The sequence below is a fragment of the Otolemur garnettii genome, unplaced genomic scaffold (assembly GCF_000181295.1).
Source record: "Otolemur garnettii isolate 467f Iridium unplaced genomic scaffold, OtoGar3 scaffold00089, whole genome shotgun sequence".
NCBI classification, from domain to species: Eukaryota; Metazoa; Chordata; class Mammalia; order Primates; family Galagidae; genus Otolemur; species Otolemur garnettii.
The window spans coordinates 4,465,983-4,484,272 of NW_003852484.1; the positions used below are offsets into that span (position 1 = coordinate 4,465,983).

General features: G+C 34.7%; 1 protein-coding gene across 3 annotated transcripts in view; it reads right to left on the reverse strand.

Annotated features, from left to right (window-relative positions):
* Window positions 1–18,290, reverse strand: part of STXBP5L (syntaxin binding protein 5 like) — a 327,805-nt gene that overhangs the window by 8,112 nt on the left and 301,403 nt on the right. For all 3 annotated transcript variants that reach the window (XM_012808413.1, XM_012808415.2, XM_012808414.1), the window contains one exon: window positions 3,120–3,480. In XM_012808413.1, the coding sequence (XP_012663867.1) occupies window positions 3,120–3,480 (361 nt within the window). The remainder of the gene's footprint in view (window positions 1–3,119; window positions 3,481–18,290) is intronic.

Genomic DNA, 18,290 nt, shown 5'->3' on the forward strand with positions numbered 1-18,290 from the left:
GGATTCGAACCCGCCACCTTAGGTGTATGTGGCTGGCGACTTAGCCGCTTGAGCCACAGGCGCCGAGCCCAAAGTAGCTATTTTTAAGAGCAGCTTTTACAAAGAATAGAGGAAGATAGATTACTATCTTATCAACAATTTCTGTTGCTTTTAAAATTCTCTCTTGTTTTTCATCGCTCCAAGAACTCTCTCCATAAATGTAAATGGTAGCACATATGCATGCAAATAGAAGTTATTTGGGGGCATATACATAATAGCATTTGAGAAATCAAAAAACATTAAAATTTGGCAAACAAGATAATCACTAACAAGATAAAATCCCAATTGTGACATAATAGTTTAATAATATAAAATAAATTTTGAGTGACTAAATGCTAGCTTAGGAGAGGGGAAGGTGTACATGTATGTGTACAAGATTTATGTACACATACACACACATTTTTTTTTTCAAAACTAAGGAATATCTAGGAGTTAAATCATTTTCAAACAAGACTGAAATGACCTTCACTGGAAATTTCTAATAGTAGTTTGAGAAAGGGAAAACTAGATAAAGAAAGAATGAATCAGAAATATATGAGAGAATGAAGAAACCATAAAACGGTTGTTTGTATTTTTTCAAAATTTTCTCCTTCACTACTTATAAACCTGGTCATCTTTCCTATCAAAAACAAACAAAAAACCTAATACAAACAAATTCCTCTCAAAACCTAGTTTCAATCTTCAACTACTTGCTTTTTCTTTCCCACAAAACTTCCTGAGAGAATAATTGATACCAGCGGTAAAGGGCCAAATAGTAAATATTTCAGGCTTTATAAGCTGTATAGCCTTTCTTGCAGCTTACTCAGCTCTGCTCTGTTATACAAAAGCAGCCACAGTGAATAGATAAATGGCTGTGGCTATGGTTCAGAAAATTTTATTTATGGACACTGAAATTTGAATTTAGTACAGTTTTCATATATCATGAAATCTTCTCTTTGATTTTTTAAAACTATTTTAAAAATAACCATTCCATCTTACAGGCTAACAATCAGAGGGGTGCATATGAGTAGATTTGGTTTGCCAACCCCTGATTTATGCCACTGCTTGTTATCCCCTTCAAAATTACCTTTTGCTTCCACTATGCTACTAAGATTTGCTTTCTCAAAGATCATTAATATCCTACTAGTTATAAGATTTAGTGTTTTTTTCTCATACTTGAATTCTTTGACTTCTCTGCTATATTTTATTTGTTTTATTGTTTATTATCAAAACAAAGAAGGTGGCCAATAGATAATAAAATGTAGCAGAGAAGTAAAAGAATTTCCTTTTTCTTTCATGAAGTTATACCATTCTGGTCCTTTCCCCATCTTTCTAATGATTCCTCAATTTCCTTTGTTGGAACCCCTTCTTTTTTCTACTACATAAATGTAAAGATACCCCCAAATTTCTGTCTTCAGATCAATCTATGTCTTATTTCTTTTTATACTAACTTTTTTGATGATCTCATTCACTGTAATTACTTTTAATAATGCATCTATATAAGCAACTTCCAAAGCTGGATCTTCTGCTGATTTTTCTAGGCGTTCAGACCTTAAATTGCTTTCAAATATTCATTCTTAATTTCTTTCCAAACTTCAAATTATCAGTTTTTCCAAATATTTTTAGCTTTCCTATCTGTTGGTGGCATAACTGTTATTCAAGTTCCAAAGGGTTTTTTTTTTTTGCAGTTTTTTGCTGGGACTAGGTTTGAACCCGGCACCTCTGGCATACGGGGCCTGCGCCCTACTCCTTTGAGCCACAGGAGCCACACCCAAAGAGTTTTTAAAAATTTTTAAGTTCTCTTTTAACCCATAAATTTAGCAACCTCCATTACCATTCAAACCAATCAACTTTGCATTAAGTGTCTCTCTATTATCCCTCACACCTGTTCGCTCCTTTCTTTCCATATAGCAATGGCTTCAGTTTAAAAGCCCATCCTAACTCTCCTTCCATGTGTATTATAGCTAGATAATATTGATTGCCTGTTGTAAAATCCATTTTCCTACTAATGAGTAATGTCAGACTCTTAGCCTGACATTCAAAATCCTCAACAATTTGCTCAATCTATCTCTCCAGGTTACTTTCCTTCTAATAACTCTTATAATACCTGTTCAACGATCCTATGACTTTGAACTCCAGGGATTTAGTTTGTGACTAGAAAATTCAATCCCATATTGCCTCTGTTGGAATCTACATTTTCTTTGTGGAATTATTACTTGTGTACCTGTTTTATCTCCCCAATTAGGCAGTGAAATTCTTAAAGGGTAGGCCCACGATTTACTATTTTTATATCTTTCACAGGCCTGGTATATGCTTAACTGCCTCAGTGATTTTTGGAAATAGGTGAGATATTAAAAAGAATGACAGTGCCTACTATTACATCTGGGAGATAATATATGCTCAATAGTATGTTTATTAACTGTTTGCTGAATTAATGAAATCACTAGGTAATTATTTTTGTGTCTAACAAATTTTATTTCTTCACAAAAAGAAGAATGAAATCTCTCAGCTGATAACTTTATTTTTAAAGTGTGTGATGACTTTCAGTATATTGGTCAGTGCTAGCCTCATTTTTCCTAGACTTGTAACCTTAGGCAAATTATGTAACTTTAATTTATTAACATATGTAACATAGAGGATGAAAATAATACTTCATTTTCCTGTAATCTAGAGAAACTGTAAAGATCAAATTAATTTCTATATGTCAAATTCCTGGGTGAAGTATGAAACATAGTAAAAGTAACAGGTAACTTCTTTTCATTTTAGCTTATTTATCTTTTATTTCCAGTGCCTACTATTGCATCTGGGAGGTGATATATGCTCAATTAATGTTCGTTGAATGAATATATGAATGAGAAATAATTATTTTCTTACATTTCTTGGTGTTTATTAAAATAAATATGTCATTCACAATGCTGCACATTTCTAGCAAAAAAATAAATAAAACTCTTACTAAACTGTTAAACAATAAAACATCTACAAACAAAACGATGACCTCAGGTTGCTTATTTATAACATCTTGCACATTATACATGTTATTCATAATTGTATCCTGCTAAAATTGTTGTGATCACCAAATAATTTATAAAGAAGGCAAGTACCTCATTATCATGATATGTCCATTAGCACAAAAACATGCCAGACAGGCACTGTTACACATGACCACCACATCTGCTTGCAGTATAAAAGATGTCTCAGTGATGTTGTGAACATAAAGGCAAGTCTGAGAAGGCAGTGAGAAGACTTTGGCTTGTTTTTCTGAGCATATTATTGTATACTGATGATCTCCTGCTTCTTGGGATGCAGAGGATGAGTTCGTGATTACTTTCCTTCGCCATGATTTTTCATTTTCATCTATATTGTTTGGATCCCTCCAAACTTCATATGGTGGTTGCATTAATCCACCAGTTCGGTCCATACAGGAAAATGTTAGTACAGCTCCTTTCAGTGAGAGAAATGTACCTATAAAAACAATTTCATATCACTGGCATGTGAAATTTTTTAAAGCATATATGGGCAATGAAAACTTTATATTATGATAATTTATACAAATAGTGTCATAATATTGCCTTAATGTTCATAAATTAGAGATGTATGAATTCATCTATTACAATAACTTAGAATCGTAGCATGTTAAGTCTGAAAAGAACCTAAGGTATCAACTTATCAAATCCTCTCATTATATTAATAATAAAACAGATCAGGAAAAATTCTAAGACTTGGGCCAGGTCACACAGCAAGTTAGTTTTAGTTCAGAGCTTAGAAGACATGTTTGCTGATTTTTAGTCTAGGATTCTTTCATTATACTATACAGTCTCCCTAAAAAATTCCTTTGAAAAGAGAATTTTTTAAATGTATAATTTTTATTAATTAAAATAATTTCAACTTATTTGAAAAAATAATCACATCATCTAATTTTCTTTTATTTCTTTCTTTCTTTTTTTTTTTGACATAGTCCCACTTGGTCACCCTTGGTAGAGTGCTATGGAGTCTTTGCTCACAGCAATCTCAAACTCTTAGGTTCACTTGTGATCCTCTTGCCTCAGCCTCCAAATAGCTGGGACTATAGGCACCTGCCACAACGCCTGGCTATTTTTTCTAAAGACAAGGTCTCGCTCTGGCTCGGGCTGCTCTTGAACCTATGAGCTCAGGCAATCTACCTGCCTAGGTCTTTCACGTGCTCGGATTACAGGCCTAAGCCACTGGCCTTGCTGTTTTCTTATTGAACACTCAGAATAAATTTCATGAAATTTCAATGTCTAGAGTTCTTGTTAACAATTTTAATTGTATGAAAATTATAAAACAACTACCACTAGCTCTTAGGCAGACATTCATCTTTGTGTAGAAAAAGAGTTTAACTCACCTGTATTGTCCAAAGTTGAATATCTATGCTAGATTATTACCTGTAAGTGACTTTCACTAGTCTTGGAGGACAATGAACTAAGAAGTTTAGGCAGAAACCCGGGCTATTTTGACCTTTACACATTTCCAGATTCTCCCTCCATAGTGCCCTAACAGCCCTTTCTTTCCTTGGTCCTTTGATATCATGCAGAGAGAGTAAGTGCCCTAATTTAGGTTGATATACCTTAAGGGCATACTTGTGACAGAGATTGGAGAAGGGAGGGTAACTTAAAAATAGAAATACTTAGAAAGTACTTTACTTATAATTTAAAATACTTAAAATTTATCAAATTCAAAAGAATACCTTCGGATTATCTAACATCTCAGTTGTGTTTTTAAATTCTTAAAACTAAGAAACCTGTCAGCATCCTGTAAGGATAACTGAAGACAAAGGAGAGTAGAGGTTTAGGTGCTTCAGTCTGAGGGTGAATATATAAAAGAACATCTTCCTCAATCCTGCACGAAGAAAATATAAGTCCAAAAGCTATGAAGAATTTTTTAATTAGAACTGATCCAGGTTCTGCTATTCTGTGAAACTACACTTTCATTAACTACCTGCCATGAAAAGACTTTTCTAAGTATAAATAGAAATGCATCCCTGATTTGGAGATGGCCAGCAGCAGGTTAAAAAGATAAGAAATCCACATTTTAGAAGCCACTTTCCTTAGATACATATAAGCTGTCAGTGTCAAAATGAGTTTCTCAATAAGTTGCCTTTGTCAAAACAGCTGCTGTGTTTCCCTAATTTGTTGTAAAAAAAAACCCTTTGATTATATTCTGTTCGTTAGGTTTAGGGCTTCATTATATTTTGTTCATTAGGGCTTACGTTTTTCCAACCATGTATTATTATATTTTATGAATCTACTTTTCACCTCTCCTAACTGGAAAAAAAAAGACTTTAATAAATATAAATTACAAGCTGTACTATTTCAGAAATACATTTTGGTGTAAAGAAAGATTAAACTTATGGGTTGGGTAATAAGATATTAGCTTATAGTAAATAATTCACCACACAATCAATGAGGAACTTTCAACTTAAAGGAGATTTCACTGGCTAGAAGTTTACTTTAGTTTTCCAAATAACCAGCCTTCCCTACTGTAACCTGGATACATGCAATTAACAAATATTTCTAGTATTAAGAACTTACTACGTGTTCTAGGTTCTGTTTTAAGCATAGGAAATACAGTAGTGAATAAAACATTCAATTATCTCTGCCTTAATAGAACTTCCTTCCTTTCTTCTTCTTCTGTGTGTGTGTTTTTTTTTTTTTTGAAAAGGAAAGAGTTTATTAATTTGTCAGCAAGTGAGGAGGCTGGCATATTCTTGTCTCAAAATATACCAGCATCCACCTTCTGAACAGAAGCACAGAGCTTTTAAAGGTTCTTATTAATCCCATAATCCATTCTTGGGCTAAAACAATCTTATGTCCTCTACCCAGATTCATCCTGTTTTCAGCTAAAATGTTTTCACAACTTCTGCACAAGCAACCTCTTTGCTGCACAAAGAACAAAAGACATTCCCTACCACTCCCAACCCCTACCTGAGGCAGGGATGCAAGTTTTAGATTTAAAAATAAAAGGGCGGGGGGAGTGAGGAGATTTGAAGAGACAAAAAACATTTCCTCCTGCTCTTTCTTCCCGAAGCCATTCTGGTGGCCAACATGGTGAATGTTACATATTCACTGCTGTTAATTTTACCCTTCCATACACAGAACTTACTTTGTATGGTAGAGGCAGACTATATATGATGAATAATTATATGGGATATATTAAGTAATTATAAATAAGATAGATAGAATAAATACCAAGGGAAAAAAACTAGTATAGTTATTTATTTATTTATTTTTATTTTTTATTTTTTGGGCCAGGGCTGGGTTTGAACCTACCACCTCTGGCATATGGGACCACCGCCCTACTCCTTTGAGCCACAGGCACTGCCCCTAAAAAACTAATATAGAAAAGGAGATCAGGACTCTTAGGAAAAGGTGGCTACATTTAAAATAGATAAGAAGGTATTATGGATGGATTGAATGTTTGTATAATCCTCCAAATTTGTATGTTGAACCCCTAACATAAGCAGTCTACCCACCTGCATATCCCATTGTCCCATTGATCTTCATTTACAAAGCAAAAATTTAAAAATTTAGTTATTGAGAATTTCAAGAGTGTAAGAGCAGACCATTAAACTAAGCAGAGGGCCTTCCTGGAGGGGAGCCCTGTGCAACTGCACAGATCACATGTCCATGAAGCCAGCTGTGAATATCTCTAAATACTTCAGTATATATTATTTTGTGCTATTATTACACGAATTTATCTTGTCTTTTCCAATATACTATGAGACATCTAAGAAAAGGAGTCATGTTCCCACTAAGTAGAGTATAATAGCCAATCTAACTACATCATAATAGGCATAATTGGTAATCTATTGAATGAACACTATACCCAAAGTTAAGAAAATGGATATGGGTAGAAAAATACACACAGGAAAACAAACAAGCAAAACAAACCTGAACTGACTAAATTCAAAGATTCAGGTACAGACTTAGAACTTTGGGGAAGCTAGCTCTGAGCTACTCAGATAAAGAAAATATCACATCCAAGCCTAACTATATGAACTGAACTATAGAGAGTTCCATGGGTTCTTTGAGTTTAAAAGATTTTCCTTCCACTTCTCTCTTAATGGATTTTTTTTTCATTTTTTAAATTGTGGTAAAATACAGATAATGGAAATTTTGCCATATTAACTATTTTTAACTGCACAATGTTATTAAGTACATTCATATTGCTATGCAATCATCACCACCAATCTCTATAACTCCTAATACATCTTTTAAAATAAAAGTTGTAAATGGTTATCAAATAAGATATGGACAAGAATATTATAAAACTAATTTATAATCTTATCACCATTGTTAACCTCTCCAGGTAGAGGTTATGTATTACATATCTTAAATAAAATGATCCTTTTAAACTATGATCATTTATTGTGCTATTTCAAATCATTTTTTTCTTTTAACCATGATGCTATGATTACAAATTATTTTAAAACTTTACCTTTTATGGATGTATAACATCCTATTATGTTATATTCTGTGTTATTTCTTTCACCAATCTTTCATGATTGAACATTTTGGTTATAGCCAATTTTATTGTTTTAAATTTTTTTAAAAGGGATTTTCTATTTTTATTAGATTTAAAAAACACAACAAAACCAGTAGGAACTAGAGGAAAAAGTGAAGAAGGAAATGAAGAAAAGGCATGGGTAAAGAACAGTGATGACAAGGTAAGAAACAGGAAGAGAAGGGGGGCAGTCAAGAACCCTGAATCAGGGCCTATAGCCAATTTTATCAATAATATAATGTTGTTATAATTGTCTGAATCTTTGCTTCTCTGATTGATTTCCTTGCAACAGATTCTAAAATCTCTGTGGGCTTTAATGGTTAATATGGTAAGATTCTGGGAGATTAGCTCAATTCATCAGAAGTAGAATGCCTTTGGTATGGCTGATAACTTTCTTTTTTGAGACAAAGTCTCACTTTGTCACTCTCGTTAGAGCATCATGGCATCATAGCTCACAGTAACCTCAAACTCTTGGGTTTAAGAGATTTCTCTTTCCTCAGCCTCCGGAGTTGCTGGGGCTATAGATGCCTGCCCCCCACCCCCCACTATTTTTAGAGATGGGGTTTTGAACTCCTGACCTCAGGCAATCGACTTGCCTCAGCCTCCCAGAGTGCTAGGATTATGGGGATGAGCCACCTGGCCCAGCTTTGATCACTTTCTTAATGAGAAGATGAAAGTGATCAGGTTACAAAACAGAGGAACACAGTGTAATAGATTAGAAAGTATGATGAATTGAAATTCAAGAAACTAAGCCTCAGATCTAGTTCATTCTCTTGCTTATCTGAAACATGTTATTTATCCTTTTGGGGGCACCATTTTATTAATTATGAGTAAGGAAACTACAATAGATCAGTAGACAACAGGGGCAAGTAAGGTTTCACTTGTTCGATCAGCATTATCTGGAAGCTTATTCAAAGTGCAAATTATCTACTAAATCAGAACTCCCGGGTGTGGAACTCAATAATCTGTGTTGTAACAAATCCTCCACGTAATTCTGATACAGACAAAAGTGATAGCTCTTGGAACAGATAATTTCTAAGTCAATGATTTTTCAACTCGTCTGCCACAGTTATGAGAGGATTGTGGTCTGCCTAATGTGCCATGAGAGGATTTTAGGTGTGCTGTGAAATATTAAAGATCATTAATTAAATTATTTTCAAAAGAAGTACAAACCATAGTAAGTATATTCTTTTTTTTTACCCTTTTTTTGGATCAACATAATTTAAGTGTGCCACAGAAGTGTAACTATAGATTCAAGGGTGCCGTGAAATTAAAAAGAAAGGTTGAAAAACACTGTTGTAAGTGCTCTTCAACTCTAAAATTCAATGATTTAATGCATTCAAATTTCCATATTATTGATAAGAATTTGTTGTCAGGACCTCAAAGACAATTAATGTAAAAAGATCCCTTAAAACAGGAAATGTATGCTTTTCATTGTTAAGAGGTTTTCATTTTATTACTTTTAATTTTTTTTTTAAGAAATGGGGTTTTGTTCTGTCCTTCAAGTTGGTCTTAAACTGGGCTTAAGCAATCCTCCTGCCTCAGCCTCCCAAGAAGCTGGGATTATAGGCATGAGCCATCTTACCTGGCTGTTAGAAGGGTTTTGCCTACTGATTCAATCTGTTAGTGATGATCTGTTTAGATTATCTCCTTCTTTATAAGTTAGTTAGATGTTTCTAGGAATGTGTCCAGTTCTTTTAAAGTATCCAGTTGGTTGGTAAATAGATCACAATGAAAAATATGATCATTTTTCTATCTGTGATTTCAGCCATCTTACCTGGCTGTTAGAAGGGTTTTGCCTACTGATTCAATCTGTTAGTGATGATCTGTTTAGATTATCTCCTTCTTTATAAGTTAGTTAGATGTTTCTAGGAATGTGTCCAGTTCTTTTAAAGTATCCAGTTGGTTGGTAAATAGATCACAATGAAAAATATGATCATTTTTCTATCTGTGATTTCAGTTGTATCTCTTTTTTTGCTTCTGATCTTAAACTTCTTTTTTTCTTAGTCTACCCAAAGGTTTACCAATTTTGTTTATCTTTTTTAAAAAATCAACCCAGAGTGTTGTTAACAAATGGGATAAGGACTTAAGTAGACATTTCTTTATAGAGGATATACAAACGGCAAACATATATGCAATGTGGTCAGTGTCACCAATCATCTGGGAAATGCAAATCAAAATCATGAAGAGATATTACCTTACACTTATTAGGTATTTTATACATATATACATATATATATATAAAATATACATACATATATACATATTATATATATATGTATATATATAAATAAAACAAAGATGTGTTAAAGGTATATGGAGAAACTGGAACCCTTATGCACTGTTGGTAGAAATGCAAAATGGTGCTACTGCTGTGGAATACAGTATGAAATTCCTCAAAAAATTAAAAATACAACTAAAAAATTAAAAATAGAACCATAGGGCCCAGCAATCCCACCTCTGGGTATATATCCCAGGATCAGAATCTTGAAGACCGAAATAGGGCTGGGACAAGTTTAGAGGATAGGTCCAACAGGTATTTCTGTCAGTAGGCAAAGGCCAATACAAGAATGGTGGAAGAAAGGAATACTAAAAAGGGGAAAGATTATCTCTAGTATACTTTTGCACAAGCTTAATTTTGAGAAAACACAAAAATATACTTAAGCTTATATGATATATAATTAGAAATTGAATTAGTGAATTGAAATCATATTTTAGTATATGGAAGAAGCAAAATGTATAGAGAAAATATGAGGTAAATACATTTACATGAATCTTTACCTGTTTCACATTTTAATTTTTCTTATCAGCCTTTCTTTTAAGTCAAGCATCACACATACCATCTTTATCTCTAACTCTTAGAAACACAAGCCATGTCTAGACTCATAATAGTCTTTGTGAGCATTCATACTTGCTCTTTAAGCTTAGAAATATACAACTTTGCTGGTATGTTAATTGTTAATAGCAGTAACAATACTTAATAGATTAAACTTAGTCACAATAACTTCTCTAATTTCAGCTTGTTTCCAATAAACTATTTAGGCAATGTTTCTAATGTTGGCTTTGGCTACATTTATTAATCTGTATTTGCCTTCTTTCTGTCTTACCATCATGCATTTAAGATGTGCTAGACAGTGTGCTGGGGGCAGAGGTAGATTTATTATGAAGGTAATAAGGCTTCAGCTTCAGGACCTGTCACTTGCATTGGTTCCAACACCCACAAAGGAACCTTGTAATATGTTAACATGTTCATATATTTTTATAAAGTTTATGAAATTAAAATATTTTAACCACAATCATTTAAGACTCCTTTCTCTTGCAATCCTACATTTCCTTTAGTTTGGTGACATTATCTTGGACAGGTGCTTCAGGGATCTGGACAAGGGGAACTGAAACAAAGCACACTTAGTTTGATTTTAGTGAGACGTAATTAGGTGGTTCACAATTGCTACTATGTTTAGGTCACTGCTAGCTTTCCAGGTATAGAAATGGCATCCACAAAAAAAATACTACTATCCTGATGCAACTCAGCATTATTTTGATATATGTGCTGGGCTGGGATCATATTGAAAATGCAAATTATTTCAACCTTAGGAGTACATGGATAATGTAGAACAAACAACATTTAAAATGTATGTTGCCAAAAGCTACTCCATAGAAAATCCTTCCAAATCTTAGAACTCATGAAAGAAACTTGATACAGATTTTCCCAAATTGACAACAAACTTAAAATTTCACATGACATTTACTAATGATAGATGATTAGAAGGGGGCAAAGAGAGAGAAAAGAAAGTGAAAAATTGAGACTGGGTAGACCAGGGAGCTGGTATTGGGAAGTAACAGTAATAAAATTAGAGGTAGAGTAGGGCTGTGTTTATAAAGATCATTGATTTCCAAGAAACAGAGCTTGTAATTGCTTTTATGGGCAAGAAAAAATATCAGTGCTTGGAAACTAGGTGATGAAAACAGAACTAGTGTAGGACATATACGTAGGGAGTGAAGAGAAGAAGAAACTAAAGTTATGAAGGCTATTTAGATAGTATTAAAAAGCCCTCATTAATAGTGGCACTAATAATACAAATGGAAGAGTCACAAAAAGAACCTGTTCAATGGTAAGGAGAATTAATTTATTATGGACACTCTTGAGTTTAATCATGAATTTAAATCTTGAGGTTGATGATAAGGCATCTATCTCTCCTCTCTCATGTCTGTCTCTCTCTCTCTCTCTATATGTAAATACACACATATATATATGTTTTCCAACCTGTGCTAGGTACTTCATATAATAGAACTGATAATTATACAATAATTTGTAGCTGAAGGGAAGGGGGCAGAGAAGGGGGAAAGTTTGCTAGTGGAAGAATTTTTGTGTATTTTCCTTTTTTTTAATTAATGCATTACCCCATTAATGCATTTATGGGGTACAATGTGCTGATTTTATATACAATTTATTGCAAGGGTACATGTAAAATCTACTAAGTATAGAATATAAAGGTCTTAACACAATAATTAAGTAAGTGAGGTGAACCCCTTTGTATTTTGATTTTTATAATTATAAAATTTAAAATTTAAGAACCAGCTCTTGAGAAAACAAAAGTGTTTTGTATCACAGGTTTTATGAAAACAATCCACTGACCTAGAAAGTATTTTCCACCCCCTTTACATGGTTTTTAGGCTCTTATTTTCTTTTTAATTTCAGATTAATGAAGTCCCCTATGATTAGGTTACATAGTTTGCTATTGTAAGATTAAATTCTTACTTGTAGTTGTGTCCTTCACCCAGAAAGTGTGTTATATACCTGTCAGCAATGTAGTCACCGGATGGGAACTTAACTCTCCCCACCCTTGAGTTTTTCTCTCATGTGGGCATGTAGTTGTTAATTTACTTGTTTCACTTTAGTACTGCATACATTTGATGCTTGTTTTTCCATTCTTGTGATCTTTTGCTGAGGAGAATGTTCTTCAAATCTGTTGAGGTTGTTATAAGAGATACAAACTCCATCCACTGTAGGGCTGATTAGTATTCCATGGTATACATATACTATAATTTATTAATCCATCCATGTGTTAAAAGCACTTGGGTTGTTTCCACATCTTTACGATTGTGAATATTGCTGGTATAAACACTTGTGTATAAATGTCTTTATGGTACAATGTCTTTCTATTGATTAATTGAATATCTAGTAATGTGATCGCAGGATCAAATGGTAGATCAACTTTTTGGTTCTTTGAAGACTCAATATCCATACTTCTTTCCATAAATGCTGTACTAGTTTGCAGTCCCACCAATAGTGCATCAGTGTTCTCTTCTCTCTACACCCAAGCCAACATCTATTGCTTTGGGACTTTGTAATTTGGGCTATTCTTACTAGGTGATATCTGAAAGTGGTTTTGAAAACACGGTTTTTTAAAGACGGAGTTATTATTCTGTTGCCTAGAATAGTGTGTCATGGCACCAGCCCAGCTCAGAGCAACTTCAAACTCCTAGGTCCAGGTGACCCTCCTGCCTCAGCCTCCTGAGTAGGTGGGACTATAGGTGCCCACCATAACCACCAGCTACCAAAGTGGTTTTGATTTGTATTTTTCTGATGATTAGATATGATGAACATTTTTTCACATGCTTGTTGGTCATTTGTCTGTCTTCATGAGAAAAGTACATGTCTCTTGCCTAGCTTTTAATAGGGTTGTTTCTTCCTTCCTTGTTGATTTGAGTTCTTTGTTGATTCTGGTTATTAGCACTTTGTTAGATTAATAGTATGCAAATATTTTCTCCCCTTCTTAGGTTGTTCCTTTGCTTTGTTGATTGTATCCTTACATGCATAGAAACTTTTTAACCTGATCAGATCCCATTTATTTTTATTGTCACTGTAATCGCCAGTGGGGTCTTTTTCATAAATTCTTTCCCTAGCTGATTAAGTGTTTTCCTCACACTTCCCTTTAGGGTTTATATAGTTTTATGTCTTAGATTTAAATAATTTTTTTAGCATGAATTAATTTTTATAAGTTGTGAGAGGTGTGGGTCCAGTTTCAGTCTTTTACATGTGGATATCAATTCTTTCAGCAACATTTATTAAATAGGGATTCTTTCCCCAGTGTATACTTTTGTTTATCTGGTCAAAGATCAGATGGCAATATGAGGCTATTTTCATCTCCAGAGTTTCCGTTCTGTTCCACTGATCTATGTCTTGATTTTTATGCCAGTACCATGTTGTTTTGATTGCTATGGACTTGTAGTATAACTTGAAGTCTGGTAAAGCGATGTCTCCAGATTCCTTCTTATTTTGTAGAATTGCATCGGCAATTTGGGGTTTTATCTGGTTCCATACAAAATGTAGAATTAGCTTTTCAAGATCTTCAAAGTATGACATTGGAATTTTAATGGAGTTTGCATTAAATCTATAGATTTCTTTGGGTAGTATAGACACTGTAAAACTGTTGATTCTTCCAAACCATGAGCAAATATGTTTTGCCACTTATTAACATCCTCTGCTATTTCTTTTCTAATTGTTTCATATTTCTCTTTATAGAGATCTTTCACATATTTTAATATAGTCTAAGATATTTTGTTTTCTTTGATGCTATTATGAAGGGTATTCTATCTTTGATTTGATTTTCAGCTTGACTATTGTTAGCATGTAGGAAGGCTATGGATTTGTATAGTTTGATTTTATATTCTGAGACATTGCTGTATTTCTTTTCTTTTCTTTCTTTCTTTTTTTTTTTTTTTTTGCAGTTTTGGCTGGGGCTGGGCTTGAACCCGCCACCCCTGGTATATGGGGCCAGCACCCTACTCCTTGAGCCACAGGCGCTGCCCTGTATTTCTTAATCACTTCAAGGAGTCTTGTGGTTAAGTCTTTGGGGTTTTCTAGTATAAGACTGTATCATTAGCAAAGAGCAATAATTTGACCTCCTCTGTCCCCATTTTTACACCCTTGATACCCTTCTCTTATCTGATTGCATTGGCTAGGCGTTTTAGCATTGTGTTGAATAGTAGTGGCAAAAGTGGACATCCTTATCTGGTTCCAATTCTAAACTAAAATGCTTTAATTTTTCCTCCTTCAATATGATATTTACTATGGGTGTTTTCATAGATGGCTTCTATCAGTCTAAGGAATGTCTCATTGATGCCAATTTTCTTAAGTATTTTTTATCAAAAAAGGATGCTTAATTTTGTCAAATGCCTTTTCTGCATCTATTGAGAGGATCATATGGTCTTGGCTTTGCTTCTGTTTATGTGGTGAATTACATTTATATTATTATATATGTTGAACTATCCTTATATCCCTGAGATAAAGCCCACCTGTTATTGAAAAATTATTTTTTGATGTATAGCTGTTTTCTAAGATTTCGCTGAGTATTTTTCTGATAATATTCACTAATAATTTTGGTCTGTAGTTCTTTTGTTGTTGTTGTGTCCTTTCCTGGTTTGGGTAGCAGAGTGATATGTGCTTTATAGAAGGAGTTGGAGAGGGTCCTTCCTTCCTTCTAATGTTTTGTAATAGATTCTACAATATATGTACAAGTTCTTCTTTGAAAGTTTGGTAGAATTTTGGTGTGAAATCCTCTGGTCCAGGACTTTGTTTTGTTGGAAGCTTTCTTTTTCTTTCTTTTTTTTTTTTTAGTTTGATAGTTTGATTTAATTTAATTTGCCTGAAATAACAAAAGCATTTCAAGCATCTTTCATTATGTAGTTGATGTCCTGCGTTAAACAATCTACTAAATTCTGAACAAAAGGTTATTAGCAAGTTTTCAAAAATTTTAAAAATTAAACAGTTGTTTCAAAACCATTAAGTAGTAAATGTATTTAAGAAATTAATGAGGACAGATGCCATAACTTCATTAGAACATGGCTGCTCATGATTTTTTCTTTTCTTTTCTTTTTTTTGTTTTTTTAAACAAAGCATTAGTGTTATCTATTTGGCTATTAGTATTAGCAATTTATCTACAATATTTAACAAGGTAAAGTATAGGCAAAAATTTAGTACAGTTTCAATAGAAACACCCCCCCTCCTTTTTTTTCCCTGAAAACACAGCAGTAATTTGAAGGACTAATTTTTCTCTGCATCAGTTATAAGGAAGCTTCCCATCTATGAATAGGAACAAAAAAAGTATCTACAAACCCTGTAAACACATCTGTATCATTTATAAACATAAATAATCCAAATTATTAACAGCTAACAGCAGAAATTAAAGTATCAATTCAATGATCCAGGGCTCTTTTTCTCACCCAGCTTTACTCCTCCCTCTCTCTCATCAAGGACTGAGATAAACTAAAGCTCTGATAATAATACACTGTTCAGGACCACTCCTGGGTACTACTGATGATCCACAGGTCACTAATGCCGAGTTACCATTTATCTGTCAGTTTATTTCTCCCAGCCCCGAAAAAGCACCCTCAGTCTGGCAGAAAGCTTTGCTTTTTTTTTTTTTTTTAAAAAAAAAACAAAATAAATCTACATTTGTACAAGTGTGTCTTCTGCTGAAGTCCAAAGACATGAATACTATCTTGTCTGTCACAAAATGTGAAAAGACCCAGTTTCAATTTGTTTCTTTACAGTACAGCTAGTGTATTAACATTCAGCTTACAATCAGAGTGATGTTTCCAAACTATGTAGTGGGCTTCCTGGGGACGAAGAGGTAGCAGACATGTTCATTTCTATTGTAAGGTGAATTCTGCTGTCAACAGCATTGTTATTTTTGTTGGGAGAGGGTGGAGGACTGGAGTTGGGTTTTGTAGGAGCATCATCTTCAGCATCAGTGTCATCAATAAGGGGGATATGAGGCTCTGAATCTGCTATCCTAAACTCAGGATGTGTCATAAAGTTGTGAATTGAACCTTTGTTTTTTAGTCTTTCTAATCCTTCATATAAAGAACTACGAATGTATTCACCACTCGAATCTGTGTTTGGATTCTGTTCAGACCTCTAAACCACAAGATTTGGCCACACTGCAACTCCCTTTCAGCGTGATCAATCTCCTCGACATCCTCTGCTAATTCCCCCTCAGGTATTTCTTCCTTTTGTGTTCTGTGGCCAGCTTCTTTTAGGAATTTTAAACGGCTAGTTGGAATTGCTGAAATAAGCTGGCCCCAGAGTAATGTTCCCATACCCAGGAATATTGACCATAGCCATTGTTCTATTGAAAGGTCTGAACAACTGAAAGATTTTCACCAAACTGCACAATTATCTGTACCACAAAAGTGCCCCAAACAATTGTGCAGAAGATGGCATTATTAAAGATTCCTTCAAACACATTTCTTTCACTGTGAATTTTCTGGGCATTTATTTTGTTGAAAAGTTGCATCAGCACAAAGGTATTAAAAACAATAGTGTAATGTTCTGAAGGAGGACCATGCAAAGGAGCATTTCTTCCACTATCAATATCAAAAAACTTTTCTCCAGCAAATAAGAGTGTAAAGACTACAACGAGTTGATAGAATGCATGACCCAAAATATTCTTCATCATTGTGCGTGAAATGAGAGGCTTATTTCTACCATAAGGTCTCTGAAGCAAGAGAGACTCAGTGGGTGGTTCTGTTGCCAGAGTCAGGGAAGTGAGTGTGTCCAATATGAGGATTACCCACAGCATCTGCACAGCCTTAAACGGTGAATCTTGAGTAATACAGGTGCCCGTGAAAGCAACAATCATTGCTACTACATTTACAGTAAGTTGGAACTGAAGAAATTATGAGATGTTGTCATAGACATTTCGTCCCCACATAACTGCTTTAACAATGCTTGTAAAGTTGTCATCTGTGAGAATAATATCAGATGCTTCTTTAGCTACATCAGTTCCAGCAATACCCGTTGCAAATTCAACGTCTGCTTTCTTCAGTGCTGGGCCATCATTTGTACCATCACCAGTTATGGCTACAACCTGATGTTGTTCTGAGACAGTGCTGTCGATTATACCTTTAACCAGTGTATATTTATCAGTAGGAGATGATCTTGCAAGTACTCGAAGCTTTGGCCAAATCTTGTCTATCTGCTCTTGCTCAATCTCTCCCTTTTCATTTCGTATTCTTCTGTTAAAATCTTTACCTTCTAGGCACAGAAAATCTTCCCGGGATGTAAAATACCACATTTGGTAGCAATAGCCCGAGCAGTATTAGTATTATGACCAGTGACCATCCTCACAGTAATTCCAGTCCTCTGACATTTTTTTATTGCCTCTGGCACCTCACCCGGCAGCGGCAGCAGGAACCATTTTCGGAGGGGGAACGAATGGGAGGCTATAGGAGGGTCGTGGGGCGGTGAGGGGCCGCGGGGAGCACGGAGAATGTGGGCTCGGTCCTTGGCATGTCCACAGTCGGTTCTCAGACTTCAGAGTGCCACACGGAGATGCAGCTGCACCTCGGGGATGAAGCAGCCGCAGAGCCAAGAGGCTCGGTGTCCACCACCAGCCGGAGCTCCCTACTCACGCCGCATTGCTAGGAGGCGGCGGTGGCAGTGGCGAAGGAGGTGGAAACTTTCTTACTGTTTCACTGTCAGTGCTTGATATTGGTCTGATTAAAAGTTCTAATTCTTCTTAGTTTAGTCTAGGGAAGTAATGTCATTCCAGGAATTCGTCCATTGCCTCCACGGTTCAAATTTCTGGGCATACAGATTTTTTGAGGATACAAAAATCTAGAAACATAAAATCTGCGCAGATAGAAACAAATGAAACCCTCCCTGCAACTCTGATAAGCTGAGGAAGTCAAAACTCGCATAGGTAAATCAGAAAGGACACTGCTGTTTCCTGCAAGTGAAATAA